The sequence below is a fragment of the Natator depressus genome, chromosome 7, assembly GCF_965152275.1.
Source record: "Natator depressus isolate rNatDep1 chromosome 7, rNatDep2.hap1, whole genome shotgun sequence".
Lineage (NCBI taxonomy): Eukaryota > Metazoa > Chordata > Testudines > Cheloniidae > Natator > Natator depressus.
Genome location: NC_134240.1, coordinates 101,479,973 through 101,496,288, shown reverse-complemented (window position 1 = coordinate 101,496,288; position 16,316 = coordinate 101,479,973). Strand labels below are relative to the sequence as shown.

The following is a 16,316-nucleotide window of genomic DNA, read 5'->3' as shown; positions in this document are numbered from 1 at the left end:
ACACCTGAAGATAAGAGTTAGGGGAGGAGACAGATTCTTGTAGCCAAGAGAAGGAGGAGGGCAGGAGCAGATAAGTTACAGATATTGAGTATAAAACCCTTAGAGCCAGGATTGGGTAGGGAAATGGAAGCTGCAGCCTGCCCTTGACATTGTGAACACTGCAGCCAGGGTCATGGTCTCAGCGGTAACTATGAGGTAGTTGTAAAACTCTGGTATTGCTATAGATGTGCAGCAAACCAGTGAGGACTTTCCCCTTGATGGCTGAGTCTTGTTCTTGGGCAAGATGGATAACACCTTCAAGGATTTCAGAGCCTGGAGGTCCTTGGGAGTGTATATGCCATCTGCGCAAAGATGCCACTGTGGGGCACAGCAGCAGCGACAATATTGCCTGCAGCATTTCTTTGCTCAACCTTTCCCCCCCGAATCGATGGGATTACCTTAGAAAGAGGGATAGATCCCACATGAGGAAGCAGTCAGGCTCGAGCTTGGGACAGTCCTCACATCTTTCCTTGGCGCAGACCAAGTGTCCATTTTTCCTCCTTTGTCCAGAGCACTGTTCCAGTCATTTCTCCCCCTTCTCTGTCCCCCCCCATCCTTTTGGAGGCAGGCTGGCCTGCTTTTACGATACATGGGACTCGATTACTTGTGACAGCTAGTTCCTAGACTGTCAGATCGGGCTATGCAGTCCAGTTCCTACCCACACCCCCTTTCCGTTCTCCTTCCCCGCCCCTCTTCAGGGACTCCTCTCACAAGACACTGCTTATCGAGCAGGTCAGCTCTCTGTTGAAGTTGTGAGTGGTGGAGGATGTTCCACCGGAACACCAGGGCCACGGCTTTTACTCCCGGTACTTCCTGATACCAAAATCCAAGGATGGGATGAGACCTATTCTCAACCTTCGCAGCCTCAACAGATTTATCAAGTACATGAGATTGAGTGGTCACTCTCTTGGCTATCTCCCTCCTTCTCCCCTGATGTCTCAGAAAAACTCATTTGCTGCTCTGGACGTTCAGGACACTTACTTTCACGTGGCCATTGTGCTGAGCCAGTAGAAAGCTTCTATATTTTGTGGTAGGGGAACGCCACTTTCAGTATATTGTTCTCCCATCTGGCTTCTCTTCTGCCTGCCAAAGCTTCACCAAATGCATGGTGGTGGTCATGCATATCTCAGGAGGATGGTAATTCACATCTTTGCATACCTGGATGACTTGTTGCTGATGGGTGCTCCAGAGAGAAGGTTCTTGCCCATGTCCACCCCACATTGCATTTGTTTGACCATCTGAGACTGAGGTTAAACATAGCAAAGCAACCTCGGCCCCCACTCAAAAAATTGAGTTCACTGGGATCCTGCAAGACTCCACAAGGTCAAGAGCGCTCCTGTTGATTGAGCGCTCCCAGGCAATTCATCAGCTCTGCCTCAGTCTGCAATCCCAGCTGTCCATGACACTTCTTATGTGTCTGAGCCTTTGGAGCCACATGTCTGTATGTGTGCAGGTGGTCTAGTTGGCCAGGTTGCACTTCATCTCCTTCAGATGTGGCTCAGGACAGTTTATTGCCCTGCCCTACGTCCTCTGGATGGGTTGTTTCATCTTCCTCCACCAGTCCTAGATTCCCTAGGTGGGAGTCCCCATGCAAGCGTGCCAAGGGGTCCCCTTCGCTCAGTCCTCTCCTACCAAGACAGTGGTTATGACACTTCCCTTCTGGGTTGGGGGGTGCATCTGGACTCGTTGAGAGTGCAGGGCCTGTGGTTGGAACAGGAAACCTCACTCCATATCAGCGTGTTGGAACTTTGGGCCATCAACAATGCATGTTGTTGTGCCTTCCAAGACCACATCAGACACGCAATAGTTTGCATACTCACTGGTAATACCACCATGTTTATTATGTGGACAAGCAAGAGGGGGTGCTTTCCAGGTTACTCTACCTACAGGCAGTCAACCAGTGCCAATTTTGCATCGAAGAAGACTTCACTCCAATAGCAATCATTTTCCTGGGGGTGCAAAATCGTCTTGTGGATCATTTCAGCAGGGTTTTCTCTCTAAGCCAGAAATGATCCTTGAAGGAGAGTGTTCTCTGGCTTGTCTTTGCAATGTGGGGCATCCCCGCGATCAACTTATTTGTGATAAGGGAAAACAGGAAGTCTCTACTATTCTGCTCTCAAGGGCCCTCAGCCTGGGCGCTCTCTCCAACGCCTTCTACTGTAGCTGGCAGTTGGCCCTTCTCTACACCTTCCACCCATTCCAGTCATTCCACAGGTCAGCCTCTAGCTCAAGGCAGATAGAGCCAAACTCATCCTCATTGCTGCAGCATGGCTGAGGCAGTGTTGGTTCCCAGACCTCCTTGCTCTGTTGGCTCAACCTCCCATACCACTTCCTCTCCATCCTGATCTGGTCACTCAGGATCAGGGCCTCACCCTCCATCCTGTGATCAGTTCCTTGCACCTTACAGCATGACAGTTTCATGGCTTAATGAAGAGGAGGAGCAGTGCTCAGTGGCTGTCCGAGTCCTACTCAACGGTAGGAAGTTCTCCACTAGGTCAGCCTACTTACCAAACTGTGGTTCTTGGCCCACAGGATCCGACCAACAGGGGTTTCCATCCATCTTGGAGTACCTGCTACATCTTCAGAAATCAGGCCTTGCACTCAGTTGGCTGAGAGTGCATTTGGCAGTGATATCAGCATTCCATCCCCCGATTCACGGAAAGTTAGTTTTTTCCAATGCCATGGTGATGAGATTTCTGAAGGAGCTTCTCCATTTATATTCTCCAGTCTGAGAACCGGTTCCCTTGTGGGATCTAAGCGTGCTTCCGGCAGTTCTGATGGGCCCTTCATTTGAGCCTATGCCCTCCTTTCTCAGAAAACTAAGCTTCTGATAGCCATCACTTCAGGAAGAAGGAGATATGAGTTGCAGGCCCTTATAGCTGGGCCGCCTTACACTCAGTTCTCCCAGGACAGGGTAATGCTGTGAATACATCTGAAGTTTTTATTCAAAATGGTCTCTCAGTTTCGTCTGAATCAGGTGGTGTGTTTGTCCCTAAGCTGCACTGTTCCCTGGAATAACAGTGCATTCATACTGTGGATGTCCGGCAATGTCCTGCTTTTATCTAGATGGGACTAAACAGTTTTGTGTTTCGCTTCGCCTATTCGTGTCACATGCGGCCTGCCCATCATGACTGTTCTGGTAAACAGTTTCTACTCTTCTGCTATGCAGCCAAGTACACAGGCATGTGCCCCATCCCCTTTAAAACCCTGGGAATTTTTGAAATTCCACTTCCTGTTTGCTTGGTGTGGACACCGAATATCACATCTTCCCAGCTGACCGTGTTGGCTTTCGTACACCGGAGTTGATGGATCTGTTGGGTCTGAGGGGAGAGGAGGCTGTGGAGGCGCAGCTCTGATTCAGCCCTAGGAACGTTGACCTCTACGAGCAGATTGCTCGTGGCGTGGATGAGAAGAGGCATGAAAGGGACATTCAGCGGTGCCATGCTAAGATAAAGGAGCTGAGGCAGCTGTACCAGAATGCAAGAGTGGCCAATTGTTGCTCTGGTGTGGCACCAAAAACATGCTGTTTCTACAAGGACCTGCACACCATCCTCGGTGGCGACCCCACCTCTACTGCCAAGAGCCCCATGGATACTTTGGGGGGGTTGGTGGCAACGGCCAGCAGAGTAAACCCCGAGGACGAAGTGGTGGATGAGGAGGTCGAGTTGGAGGAGGATGTGGGACAGGAGACGGGCTTGTTTGGTGGCGTGGCGAGCCAGGACAACTTTTTGACTTAGGAGTCCCAGAAGTTTTGACCAGTCCCAGAAGTCCGGCTCTGGTGTGCCGGAAGCAGGAGAGGGGAACTCTGGTAAGTACTCATTTTTCTTTGATAGCGCATGGTTACGTGAGGTAGAGGTGTCCTTTTATTTTGCTACATGGTGCGTGTGGGAGAAGGAATCGAAATTAATAACACTAGGTACTGTTTGCATCTACTTTGTATTCTGCGATGCAGCTGTGCAGTGGGGCCCTGTGTAAGAGTTCGTTAATGCACACCGAGATCTCCCAGGGATTTTCTACAGAGATCTCTAGGAAACGTTCCTGCAGATACTCTGCAATCCTCTGCTGAAGGTTCCTTGGCTGAGCTGCTTTGTTTCTTGCCCCATTGTAGGAAACTTTGCTGCATCAATTGGTAAGTACTTCCAGAGGAACCAAAGCAGGACACAGGCAAGCAGCATATGGACCTGGTCTAAAGCCGCACGCATACAGGAGACGCACCCTTGCATCTTCAGTTATCCACAGTTGTGTGATTTCAGCTTCAGTCCCCCCGCCACTTGTGGAAAATGGTCCACCGCAATGCTCTACCCCTGGGGAAACTTTCCCCTTTGGTTTCACAAATGTTACGCAGAGCACAGCAGGCTGCTATGACCATGGGAATTTTTTCCTCATTGAGGTCTCACCTGCCAAAAAGGCAGCACCAGTGACCCTTTAATCTGCCAAACATACATTCTACAGTCATTCTGCACCTGTTGACGTGCTCCTTGCTGCAGTCAAGGTTTCCGCTGTATGACTTCATGAGCCACAGGAGTAAGGAATAGGCTGGGTCTCCTAGGATCATTACGGGCATTTCCACATCCCCTATTGGAATCTTCTGGTCTGGAGAGAGAGTCCCTGCATGCAGGTTTCTATACAGGCCAGTATTCCTGAAGATGCATGCATCATGCACTTTCCCTGTTGTGCATGTTGTGTCAGTGAAACAACCCTGGTGATCCACCAGCACCTGCAATACCATAGAGAAGCAGTCCTGTATGTTAATGTGCTCCATCGCAAGATGGTCTGGGGCCAAAATTGGGATATACATGCAAGCTATTGCCCCGCACATTGTTCAGAGTTACAGTCCTTCATACCAGGAGACGATTAATGGTCACCACAACCCCCATTGTGGACTTCCCAACTCCAGACTGATTTGTGACTGACTGACTGGTAGCAGTCTGGAGATACCAGCTTCCTCACAGGGGTCACCACTTGCTTTTCCACCATTAGGGCAGCTCTCATTTTGGTGTCTTTGCACTGCAGGGCAGGGGCGAGCTCCACACAGATTTCAAGGAAGGTGGCTTTGTGCATATGCAGCTTTGTGCAGCCACTGCTCATCATCCCCCGTACCCGCATCACAATGCGATCCCGGCACTTGGTGCTTGTTTCCTGAGCCCAATACGACAGTCTGATGTGTGCAGCTGCTCTTGAATGCCAGCATCAATCTTGAATGGTTTCTTTCCATGGCACACAACAGGGCAGGCAGCACAGATTCCTGTTCAGATTTACATCTCATGAAATACTGGAGGATCGGCCGCATTTGTGTCCATAACACTTATCACAAGACCGGTGAGCAGTTCAGGATCCATGCTTTCAGATAGAGATGGCGGGCACAAAGTTTACAGGGGCTGTTGAAAACCAGTGTGAAATGCAGTTGGAAGCCCTTGGAATTATTGGAGGGAGAAAACTGCATCATGAGGGTGTGATCCCGCCCCCATGATACACTGTGATCCATTCCCAGAACTCATAGTGGGAGAAGATGATGATTTAAACAGTGGGATAGCTACCCACCGGGAACTGCTCTCTCTGTCAATGTTAGAACACCAACTGTGGATGGTCTCCACCGACACAAGGAGTGTTGTGTGAACATGCACAAGGGATGTAATTTCAGCAGTTTATGATGGTCAGTGTAACTTTTTAATGTTGACATGGACTTATTAATGTAGTAAATACAGAGAGAATAAGAAAGCAGCTTGACTAGAAAATAAGTATCCTCTCTCCCTTTTTTCTGCCTCTTTTCTGGTTTATTTTTTAAGGCTTAAATTTTGAAAAGAACCTAATGGAACTAACTGCCCTAATTTTGTTGGATTTCAATGTGATTTAGGTGCCTAACTCCCTTAGGCTCCTTTTGGAAATCCCAGCCCAAACCTGGAATGAAGAAATGTGCCAAATTGTCTGACTTCAGTTATTGAAAGGCAGCTGCTGAGGATCATGGATATCTGCAGAGTCTACTTGACCACAGGATAATGAGTAGGATCACTTTATTGGATGTACTGTAGAAGTAACTTTTCTATTCCAGGGCATATTTTATCACTAGACTTTATTTTGAAGCTTGTCTAGTGATAGTGGTGTAAGTGAACACTAATTTTAAGAGAATGATGAGTAGAATGGTGGGTGTACAAATGGGTGTATGAAAGCCATCAACTGTAGTAGTAAGTTCTTGCCTGCTTTCAGTTGTATTTGACTTTTATGGAAAGATAAAGTTACAATCTCCATGGGTATGTCTACATAGCAGCCTGAGTCCCATGAGCCTGAGTGGGCTGGACCAGGGTATGTAGACGTTGCTGTGTAGACATACCCTTTGTGCCTTGTCTTTAAGATGTGAAGGAAGGGTGGTGGCGATTAAATATATTTGGGTCTTCCTGAAGCTAAAAAAACAAATGGGTGTTGGTTTTTAAGTGTAAAGCTAACGTGGGAACATACAGTACCCTAACATCTTGTGGTATATTAGGATACCTTTGCATTCAACCATTGGGAGAAATGTCCTTTCAGTATATACTGAGATTCTCACTGGTTACTTTTGTTTTTTGTTCCTTTCCCCATATACACCTTACTCAATTCTTCCATGTTGCACTTGTCATTTTTCTATTATGCACAGATTAATGAATGTGATTTTTTAGGTGTTTTTTAACAAAGAATTTATTTTTGTGTGTGTGTATAATTATAGTATCACCCAATTTGTTGTTCGTTCCTTTTTCTCCTCCCAGAGTTGAGAAAATAGTCTCTTTATGCCCATGCTAATCTTTTGGTTCTAACACTTGAGTACTTATTCAAGCCTGGTTTCTGGTGGTGTGGGGGAAAAGGTGGGGTTTGCTGGAATAGAGTCACTGTGTCATTATTTCTGAAAACAGGCACTGATGAAGAAAAGGAAGTGCCATTTCAATTGAAATGCATATTTAAAAACAGGGAATAATATACTTACCCATTCATACACAAATATGAGAGATGCTTGGAGGGCATTCCTTGTCCTTTTGTCTTTAGTTCATTTTGTTTACTGTTCCCTTACCATAGTTGCTTGGTTCATTAAATCATATAACTGAAGTTCTCAGATCCACTGGGGTAGTTTGTCATATTCACTGAATGCTCTTCAGCCCACAGGCAGATCCATATCGACTAGGTAATGGAAAATTACTAAATCCATCTGGAACTGTTCTTGTTAATGCAGATCTCAAGAACAGTAGCAGTTCTTCTTATTCATTATTGTGTCCTCTAAAATGGTGAAGTGCTGTTCCTATTTTGATAAGGTTTGCTATCTTCAGTTTCAGCAGTGGATTACATTTAGTAGTACACTGGAAATGGGCTATGGGCTATCTGCTGCAAGTCAGTATTTGAGAATATTCGTAATATGGTCATTCTAGAAAACGCAGGCCTTATCTGCAAAGGTGCTGAGCACCTGCAACTCCAGATGACATCAATAAAAGCTATGGGTGCTCAGTACCTTTGAAAACAAGGTGTACTTTTCTGCATGTTAACTTTGTTTATAGACACAATTATAAAAGACATTTTTAGCCTTCTAGATAGTTATAGCTCAGGCCACAGACTTCAAATAATAATTGTCTCTCTTCATCCTTGTCATGAATACGAAGGCTAATAGTCCTCTCTGCCTGAACTGTACAGGATCCAGCTTGTGTTCCTTTCAAAAAGGCTTCCCTGCTCAGGCAAGATTGGTGTCCGTCCATTGTTGGTCCAAGTGAGGATTGTACATTTCAAATGCTGTCCCCCAGCTTTTTGGGGGAAGTTTAGGGGGTAACTAACTGGTTTTTAGTTCAAGTTTCTTCCTATGAGTTAAGCTCTGTTTCCCTCACATCATCAAAATGATGCCATGTGCTCTTGTACCTAGAGCTAGAGGCCACGAATTGCTCGTTTTCTTGTTTCCTCTCACCTGAATACTGGATTTCTAACGTCACTCCTGACTCCTTTTGTATATTTTTCCCAGCCAAGTCCTTTGGATGGCCTTGACCCAAAGTGACTTTCAAATATCCTGGGCTCGTATCTTGTTAATCAGAAGAGTTTTTTGTCTTTTCTCATAATAAATAACCTTAGTGCGGTGGATAAAATGTTAATGAGTATAGTAAATAGAACAGCGTTGTTTCACTTACTGTACATAAAAATCTGTCCTCAGACTGTGTCCAGCCACTCAGATCAGTGGTTCTCAACCTTTCCAGAGTACTGTACCCCTTGCAGGAGTCTTATTTGTCTTTTGTATCCCCAAGTTTCACCGGACTTAAAAACTACTTGCTTACAAAATCAGACACAAAAATACGAGTGTCACAGCACACTATTACTTTCTCATTTTTACCATATAATTATAAAATAAATCAATTGGGATATAAATATTGTGCTTCTATTTCAGTGTATAGTATATAGAGCACTATAAACAAGTCATTATATGAAATTTTAGTTTGTACTGACTTCACTAGTGCTTTTTATGTAGCCTGTGTAAAACTAGGCACATGACTAGATGAGTTGATGTACCCCCTGGAAGACCTCTAAGTACTCCAGGGGTACAGATACCCCTGGTTGAGAACCACTGACTTAGATTAAGTATCTGTTCTGCAGGGGAATCTTTTGACACTTGGCAGCTTTTCGAATGTACATTTTAAAATCCTTTTGTTGTGTGTTTTAGATCCCTTATGTGGAGTGCTTTTTACCAGTTCTTGCTTTATAACCATAGTGCTTGGTAAACGTTCTTTTCAGTTATTTTAGATGTTTATCTTGTTCCCTGTTAGCGCTACTGCAAGTAGAAAACCTGGCTGAATTGCATGCTACAGGTACATTTTCACGTGCTTGTTTTAAAGTGATTTTTAATTAAATCCTTTCTGTACAATACTCATAGGTCATTGCTCCTTATTCAGCCCGCATCAGTGATGATGTGACGGACAGTTACTATCTGATGACTCTTCAGTGTCCTCTATGAAAGTAGTTGGTCATCACAGTAGGTTGCCTATTAGATGAGTGTTCAAATCAGTCAGCACTAATTATTACTCTCATTCTGCATCTCAGAGAGATGAAGAACTGAATCAGGATCTAGGCAGAGCTGTGTTCAGGCCTGGAGGTGGTCCTGTCAGGTTGAGTTGAGCATATTGGCAGGGAAGGGTGGGATAGATTGCAGTGCTTCTTCCTCTGTAATATCAGTAGCTAAACAGAATAATTCATTTTACAGGACTGCCAGTTGACACTTTTCATGAGCAGAGAATTCACTTGCATGAGAGAGAAGACATGGTTTTAATGTCTTTCATTCCTATCCACATGTGGTTTATGTCCTATTAACATTGTTTAGTTGAGATGCCTGAGAAATGGGTAGTCAGGATGTGTCTCTAATTTAGATGGGTAAAGGAAAACATTTGATCCAAAGGTTTTAGACTTGGGTGCCTATGGTTAAACCCAAGGGAAAAATATCAAGACAAAAATTTTCCAAAGGGAAAAATATCAAGACATCTTTATCTTAGAGATGCTGAGCACCCACAAATCCTTTTGATTTCAGTCAGAGCTACACGAATGCTCAGCAGATCTGAAAATCAGTTCACTTTCATTTAGGAGTTTTAAGTATGAATTTAGGTGTCTAATGTTAGACACCTAAGCCTTAAAAATATGCTATTGGGCTGTACAAATCTGGGAACACAGGTAAACTGGAAAATTTCTGATGGTTCATAATCAAATAGAGTGTCCCTTGTTCTGCTGTTTAGGAAACAAGATGTGTACTCATTGTTAACATTTCACTGTTCAGTACTGTTCAAAAAATTTGTGTTAATGTTTTTTCATGGAACACTTTTGCCGAATTGCAGTTATGTTTTTAAAGTGCTCCACTTCAGATATTTAGCAGAGGTTTCTGTTTTTAATGAAAAAGTGAAAATTTTATTTAAGGTTTAATTAAATTGTCTGGTTTTGAGGTTAGTAGAACCATACTGTTCCCTAAAGTTTACATTAAATACTGTTGAAGTGCTTAGTTTCCAGTAAAAGTCTGCAATTTATTTTTGTGACAGTTCTATTGAAACATTTTATTATGTTACCTTAAACAATCTCTTGTATTCCTTCAGAGTCCTCTAATAGGTGTCATGTCTGCTGTTCCTTATTTGCTCGGTTTTATATTTTATGTTGTTGATTTATATGTTGTTAGCATTTCATTTGCTAACTCTAAAGACTGCCTTTCACAGAACAAAAGGTGTCCAATGGGACAGTTGAAAAAGCAACCCAAATTGGGCTCCTTTGAATGTATCAAAGAGGAACTTAAAAAAGAGGAAGAAGAAGAAGAAGAAATCAAAATCTCAAAGGGTAATTAAGAACTTTATTGTCAAGAGTTAGACTTGTTTCTTGAAAGAGTGTATCTGGAAGCTAACAGAGACAGGGTGATAAATGGCTGACTGCTGTGAAAAACATGTTTTGATTCTTTCAGAAATGATTAAGGAAAACAGTCTGAGCAATAAGATTCATGCCAATGGGATACTCATATTAAAAATTAAAAAAAGGGGGAATAAGGGCTTTGATGCTGGCAAGCTCTGAAGGGCTCTAAAAAGGTAGTCTAAACAGATTGTCCCCTTGGGGAGCACACACTCTTTTCATATTTGGAGTCTAGGGCTGTGAAGCTATATGAGGAGTCTGGCCTTTGTCATTTCATCATGATTATCAAATTCCTTACATTTGCTGGTTTTGTTGAAGGGAATCTTAGCTATAATAGAGCAATGAGAAAGCTTGAGCATTCAGTCTTGAATAAAGTTCTGTATTTTAACAGCTTAATCAAGAATTTGGCGCAGGTTTTCAGGCATTTTCTTAAAAGCATGATCTTGGCAGTGTGTGAAATAAAGCCCTGAGGCATGAAGTTCAATGTTTTGGATCTGTGTGACCAGGCTTTATTCTTACCTGTCTTGGTTATGGCACAATCCATGTGATTTGCAAAAAAGTAATCCTAGCACATACTGAAATTTTTACCTCCTGAAATGTCTTGAATGAACTTTCCCCTGTTGTGTGTGTCCCAGCACAGCTTTATAAAAGAGTAAGCCTTCCTGAAGGGAACTATTGGATACATAATTCTCATACCCTAGACTCTGTTCTTCACCAGTGATGTAGGTTGCTTTTCACTTTGTATTGCTAAGTAGGGAATTTTTAACATGAGTTTTGAAAGCAATTGTTCTTGAAATATCCTCAGTCATGACACTACCATGTTGAGCAACAGTGTTGTTTGATAAAGCTGCTGTATTCACTTTGGTAGCTATTGGGCCTCCTACAACTTTTGAAACCATATCTGTTGCATGAGATGCATTGTTCTACAAGATCGCTCTATTGTGGAATTCGCAGAGATGCCAGATGTCTGAAATGTATTCTTGTTGGAACCCCTAGTTTAACGCAAAACAACAACGGTTCAACTATTTTATTTCAAGTTTTGCTAAGAAAAAACAAAACAAAAACGGGGGGCGATCTTATTTCAGAAAATCACAGCTTCAAAGACTTCACTCGTTTTGTCAGCTAGCACTTCAAAAAACCTACTATAGTTTGTAAATTATTGATGTAAAGTCATGTTTTACTTAATTGTGTTTCTGAATTTTTTTCTTTGAGTTGTCATTGCAACATCTTGCTACTGTACATCTGATCAAAACAATTAATCTTTCTGAAATTACTCGTCAGACAGGAATGAGGTCCAGCAGAGAATGAACAATGTATTCATGCAGTCATGTGAAGCTCAGCAGTGTCCTTGGGCCTTAGCAATGTACAGCAGTTAACTTCCAGTGTTCATTTTAGGGACACTTTTTATCAGGGTCTGTAGGTGCATAGCTTGTACAATTTTTTGTAAGATAAATCTGGGTATACACTTGCACAGGTACAGGGTTCATTGGTGTTTTACTGGGCAGAGACTTTAGCATCCTACAGCCCACCTGTGTATCCTGCAACTGTTTACAGTAAACTACTAGCTGGAGTTCACAAATTATAATAAAATGACATTAAATTGACATTGATACATTTACATGGCTTGTGTATCTTTATCACTTCATATTTATGGAATTTATTTGCAAACTATTTATAATTTTTTGCATGATTTTCTGTGCTGCTGGCATTCATAGGTTTGAAGGCCAGAAGGGACCACTGTGACCCTCTTGTCTGACCTCCTATATGACACAGGCCATAGAACTTCCCCAAAATAATTCCTAGAGATAGTTTTTAGAAGAATGTCCAATCTTACCCAGACATCACTTGTAGACCAATGACCTAGAGCTCCTCTCTATTCCCCTGAGATTCACTCTGTCCAATGCACTCTGAGGCTTGAATCTGGATAAAATTGTGGGTTATATTTAATATAATTGCTTGGATTCTTGGTTTAGAGTTTTAATTAGTCCACCCAAGAATCAGATGGACCTAAGAATCCAGTTACAATAGGCTTATCCTATGCTAATGAATTGTATAGGTTTATGATGCCATTTTGTTAATTTTTAAATGCAGACAGTAAAATACGAAATTCATTTGAGAAACTACTGATTTATATGGAGGGGGGAGAGGTTCTTGACTTGTCAGAGTGATTACAGTACACAAGGAGGTCCAATAAATGAAAGTATTACCAGAAGATATTTAGCTGTATTTGTAGTCTAGTATGATTTGAGAGAACTTTTGCACTAGCAACCCCTTTTTTTTTTTCTTGTATCAATTATTTTTATACTACTGTCAACAGTTTACACTGAATATAGCATGGACATCTCTATTGATTTAGTGCATGGCAAGTCGTGGTGTGAATATACAGCGCTGTAGCTTGCTGTGCACTGAAGTGGCTGTGTTGCCTTGCTTCCATGTAATAAAAGTTCCATGAGTGCATTATGGAACTTTTAGCGTATGGTAGCAGGATCCGCGTGGCCATTTAGTGTGTGGCAAAGTAGAACGTGGTAGATTCACACTTCAGTTTGCTGAGCACTAAGTCTCCATTCAGCTAGTCCCTTATTGCTTATGGTGAATTGTGTGACCAAAGACGCTGTCAGTTGAACGTTGAGGGCAAGTGAATACTTGGATACTGCACTTCACCATTTACTGTAATCCGCCATGTTAGGTACAATTATCTGGGACTGTTGGAAATTTCTGTGAAAACAAAAACTCCTGGTAATTTTTTTTTTTAAGTCCAAGTTGGGCTTACATGAGCAGATTTTAAAAAAACGCAACACTTCACTGTATGCACATACATGTTTCCTTTTTATTGTTTGACAAATCTTCTGGATTAGTGGTAATTATAGGGCAACATTGGTCTGCTGTCAGACAATCTGATACCAGTGGTGGGTGAAGTGTAAGAACCTGAATAGAATCAGGGATATTGGCTTTTTCTCGCAAATCAGGTGAGGGTTAAGGTATTTAACTCAAAATTTCATACCCTCTGCTTTTCATAACTAACCTTTGCTAATAATGAATGTGCCTAATTCGTATGCACAATTATTTAATCCTGGTTTTTGTTTTTAGGTTATAGTATTGATGCAATAAAAGCGTAGTTTGTTAGTGTGTGGCCTGAGACACGGATTGTCCATTAGTATTTTAGTAATATTAAGGTGCTTTGTTTTAAAATTCATAAATCAAGCTTTCTAAACAGTTTACAAGTGTATCTAAATAAAGCTGTTATAAAGATGACAATGAAGGACAAAATAATATACTGTATATACTCATTCATAAGCCGAATATTTTTGGTAGAAAAGTGACACATCAAAGAGCGGGGGTCAGCTTATAAACGGGTCTACACCAAAATTTGGTGGTTTTAAACTCTCTGAAATCACTGAATATCTAATACTTCCCACAGCTCCCATTGGCTGGGAACAGCAAACTGCGGCCAGAGGGAGCTGAGGGGCTCTGTGCCTGCGAACGCTCCAGGTAAACAAAATGTCCTGACCCGCCAGCGGCTTATCCTGATGGGCCAGGAGCCGAAGTTTGCCAACCCCTGAAATATAGGGTTGGCTTATGAAAGGGTCATACGGTTTTTACCATTTTTACTTATCCATCTTGGGGGGGGGGTCGGTTTATAAACGAACTGGCTTATGATCGAGTATATATGGTAGTTACCATAATTACAAAACCTCATGAGGTTAACACAAAGTATTTTACATATTTTGTTAGGTTTGTCTTCCAGGATGTACATATTTTTATGAAAAAAAGCAAATCAGAAATTATATTTACAGTAACATATTGCTTCAAATAACAAATCTGAGACATAATTGCAAAAATATTTTTGATGTTTCGAATTTGTGATGTTAGAAACTGGGTGAAATGTTACAGTTCTACAAAGATGACTTGTGGCTTTTTTTTTTTTTTGGTCTGTCTTATGATTTGAAGAAGTAGTGGATTAGAATAGTACTGAAGATATATAAAGCCAGTATAAAATATTGGGTCAAGAGGCTGACTGTGGTGTGAAGTCACTTTCATAGATTCATAGATATTTAGGTCAGAAGGGACCATTATGATCATCTAGTCTGACCTCCTGCAGAACGCAGGCCACAGAATTTCACCCACCACTCCTGCAAAAAACCTCACACCTATATCAGTGCTACTGAAGTCCTCAAATTGTAGTTTAAAGACTTCAAGGAGCAGAGAATCCTCCAGCAAGTGACCCGTGCCCCATGCTACAGAGGAAGGCGAAAAACCTCCAGGGCCTCTTCCAATCTGCCCTGGAGGAAAATTCCTTGTAGAAGTAAAAATCAGTAGCTTGAAAATTACGCTGTTTTTCTGTGTGCTAATAACAGTATTCTCTCTTTCTAGCTTTCTATAATTATGATGCAAGGGGAGCAGATGAACTTTCCTTACAAATAGGTGACACCGTACATATATTAGAAACATATGAAGGTAAGTAAAACCTGTATTTGATTCAGAACCATTGTTCATAGAGTCACACTGCTCTTGTGTGTGTGTGTGTGATTTTAACATATTATTCTATTTTAGCAGATGGTGGACTACTGTTTTTTTCATGACTAATAAAACGTTGCATTGGGGACAGAATTAACAAGCGCTACATGTAAATGAACAGGCAGGTGATAAAATACCTAATTAATACCTTTTTCTGAATGCACAATTTCTCTTTCCATGCAAGATAAATATTCTCGTACCTTCAATTTGTATGGATCAATGGTAACATCTGTTGAGTGGTTAGCAAAATGATAGATGTTCTCTAGATATCCTCAGATAATGCACAAGACCTGTTTGCTTCTTAATGGTGTTAATTTTAATTTGAAAGTTATTTGCCCTCTAAATTATTCATATCTCTTTGTAAAAGATACATTTGCTACTATGCTACTTATTCAGTCAACATTTAAAAAGTAATATACCGCGTTTTATTTATTTTGATGAGAAGCAGTAGCAATATTGCATACAACATAAATTTCAATTAGTACTTCTCCCTGATTCCCATAAAATAGTAATTTATCGTGAAAAATATTTAATTTGAGAATGAGGGAACATTCTTAGTTGTTTTTGCTGCTGCTGAGTGATCAAATAGTAATGGTTAAGTACAGCCCTCTTTTTTTGGGGTCACGTATCCTTGATTTCTCATGTATTCAGTCGGTTGTATGATGTGGCTTAGAAGAGAAGCAGTGATCTAGATGACTTTTGTGTTAGAAAATTAGAAATCATCACTGTAATAGGATAACTTTCTGCATTTTGGATATGTGATTTGCCTTTGTACATGGGTTTAAAATTTCTGCTTGTCACTGCCAAAGAATCTGTTAGGAAAGAAAAATTAATACTGGCGGTAAGTTGGTTTTAGAAATTGGATTCAAGGTTATTTTTATTATGTAGATCTACTAAAATAGGAAAGTTGCTAATTAGATCAACTAACCTTAATTTGGTTAACAAAAACAATAAATATACTAACTGTTCATTAGCTAGCAATTTGTTAATGAATTCAGTTTGCACTAGCAGTAAATGACCCCTGATACTGTCAAAGCTGCAGAGAGGAAACTTGTCCACTGAAAATTAATCTGCATACTCTGTACTTTAAATATTTGTAGTTTTATTATATATTTTTTTTAAATACACATGTAAACAGGAATATTTGAATGCTGTACAATTAGGCATAATTATAACACATAGTGCCCATCGATAAAAAGGGAAATTATATTATAATACATAGTGCCCATCTATAAAAAGGGAAATAAGGACAACCCGGGGAATTACAGACCAGTCAGCTTAACTTCTGTACCCGGAAAGATAATGGAGCAAATAATTAAGCGATCCATTTGCAAGCACCTAGAAGATAATAAGGTGATAAGTAACAGGCAGCATGGATTTGTCAAGAACAAATT

At 41.4% G+C, this 16,316-nt stretch overlaps 1 protein-coding gene across 2 annotated transcripts in view; it reads left to right on the top strand.

Moving 5' to 3' along the window:
• The window catches only part of DOCK1 (dedicator of cytokinesis 1), a 540,600-nt gene that overhangs the window by 28,347 nt on the left and 495,937 nt on the right, over positions 1-16,316 (top strand). Inside the window, exons 1-2 of one of the 2 annotated variants that reach the window (XM_074959163.1) lie at positions 10,148-10,341; positions 14,779-14,862. In XM_074959163.1, coding sequence (XP_074815264.1) covers positions 10,239-10,341; positions 14,779-14,862 — 187 coding nt within the window. In that variant the 5' untranslated portion in view covers positions 10,148-10,238. Of the gene's footprint in view, positions 1-10,147; positions 10,342-14,778; positions 14,863-16,316 lie in introns of those variants that run through there. The other variant, XM_074959164.1, reaches the window with a different exon arrangement.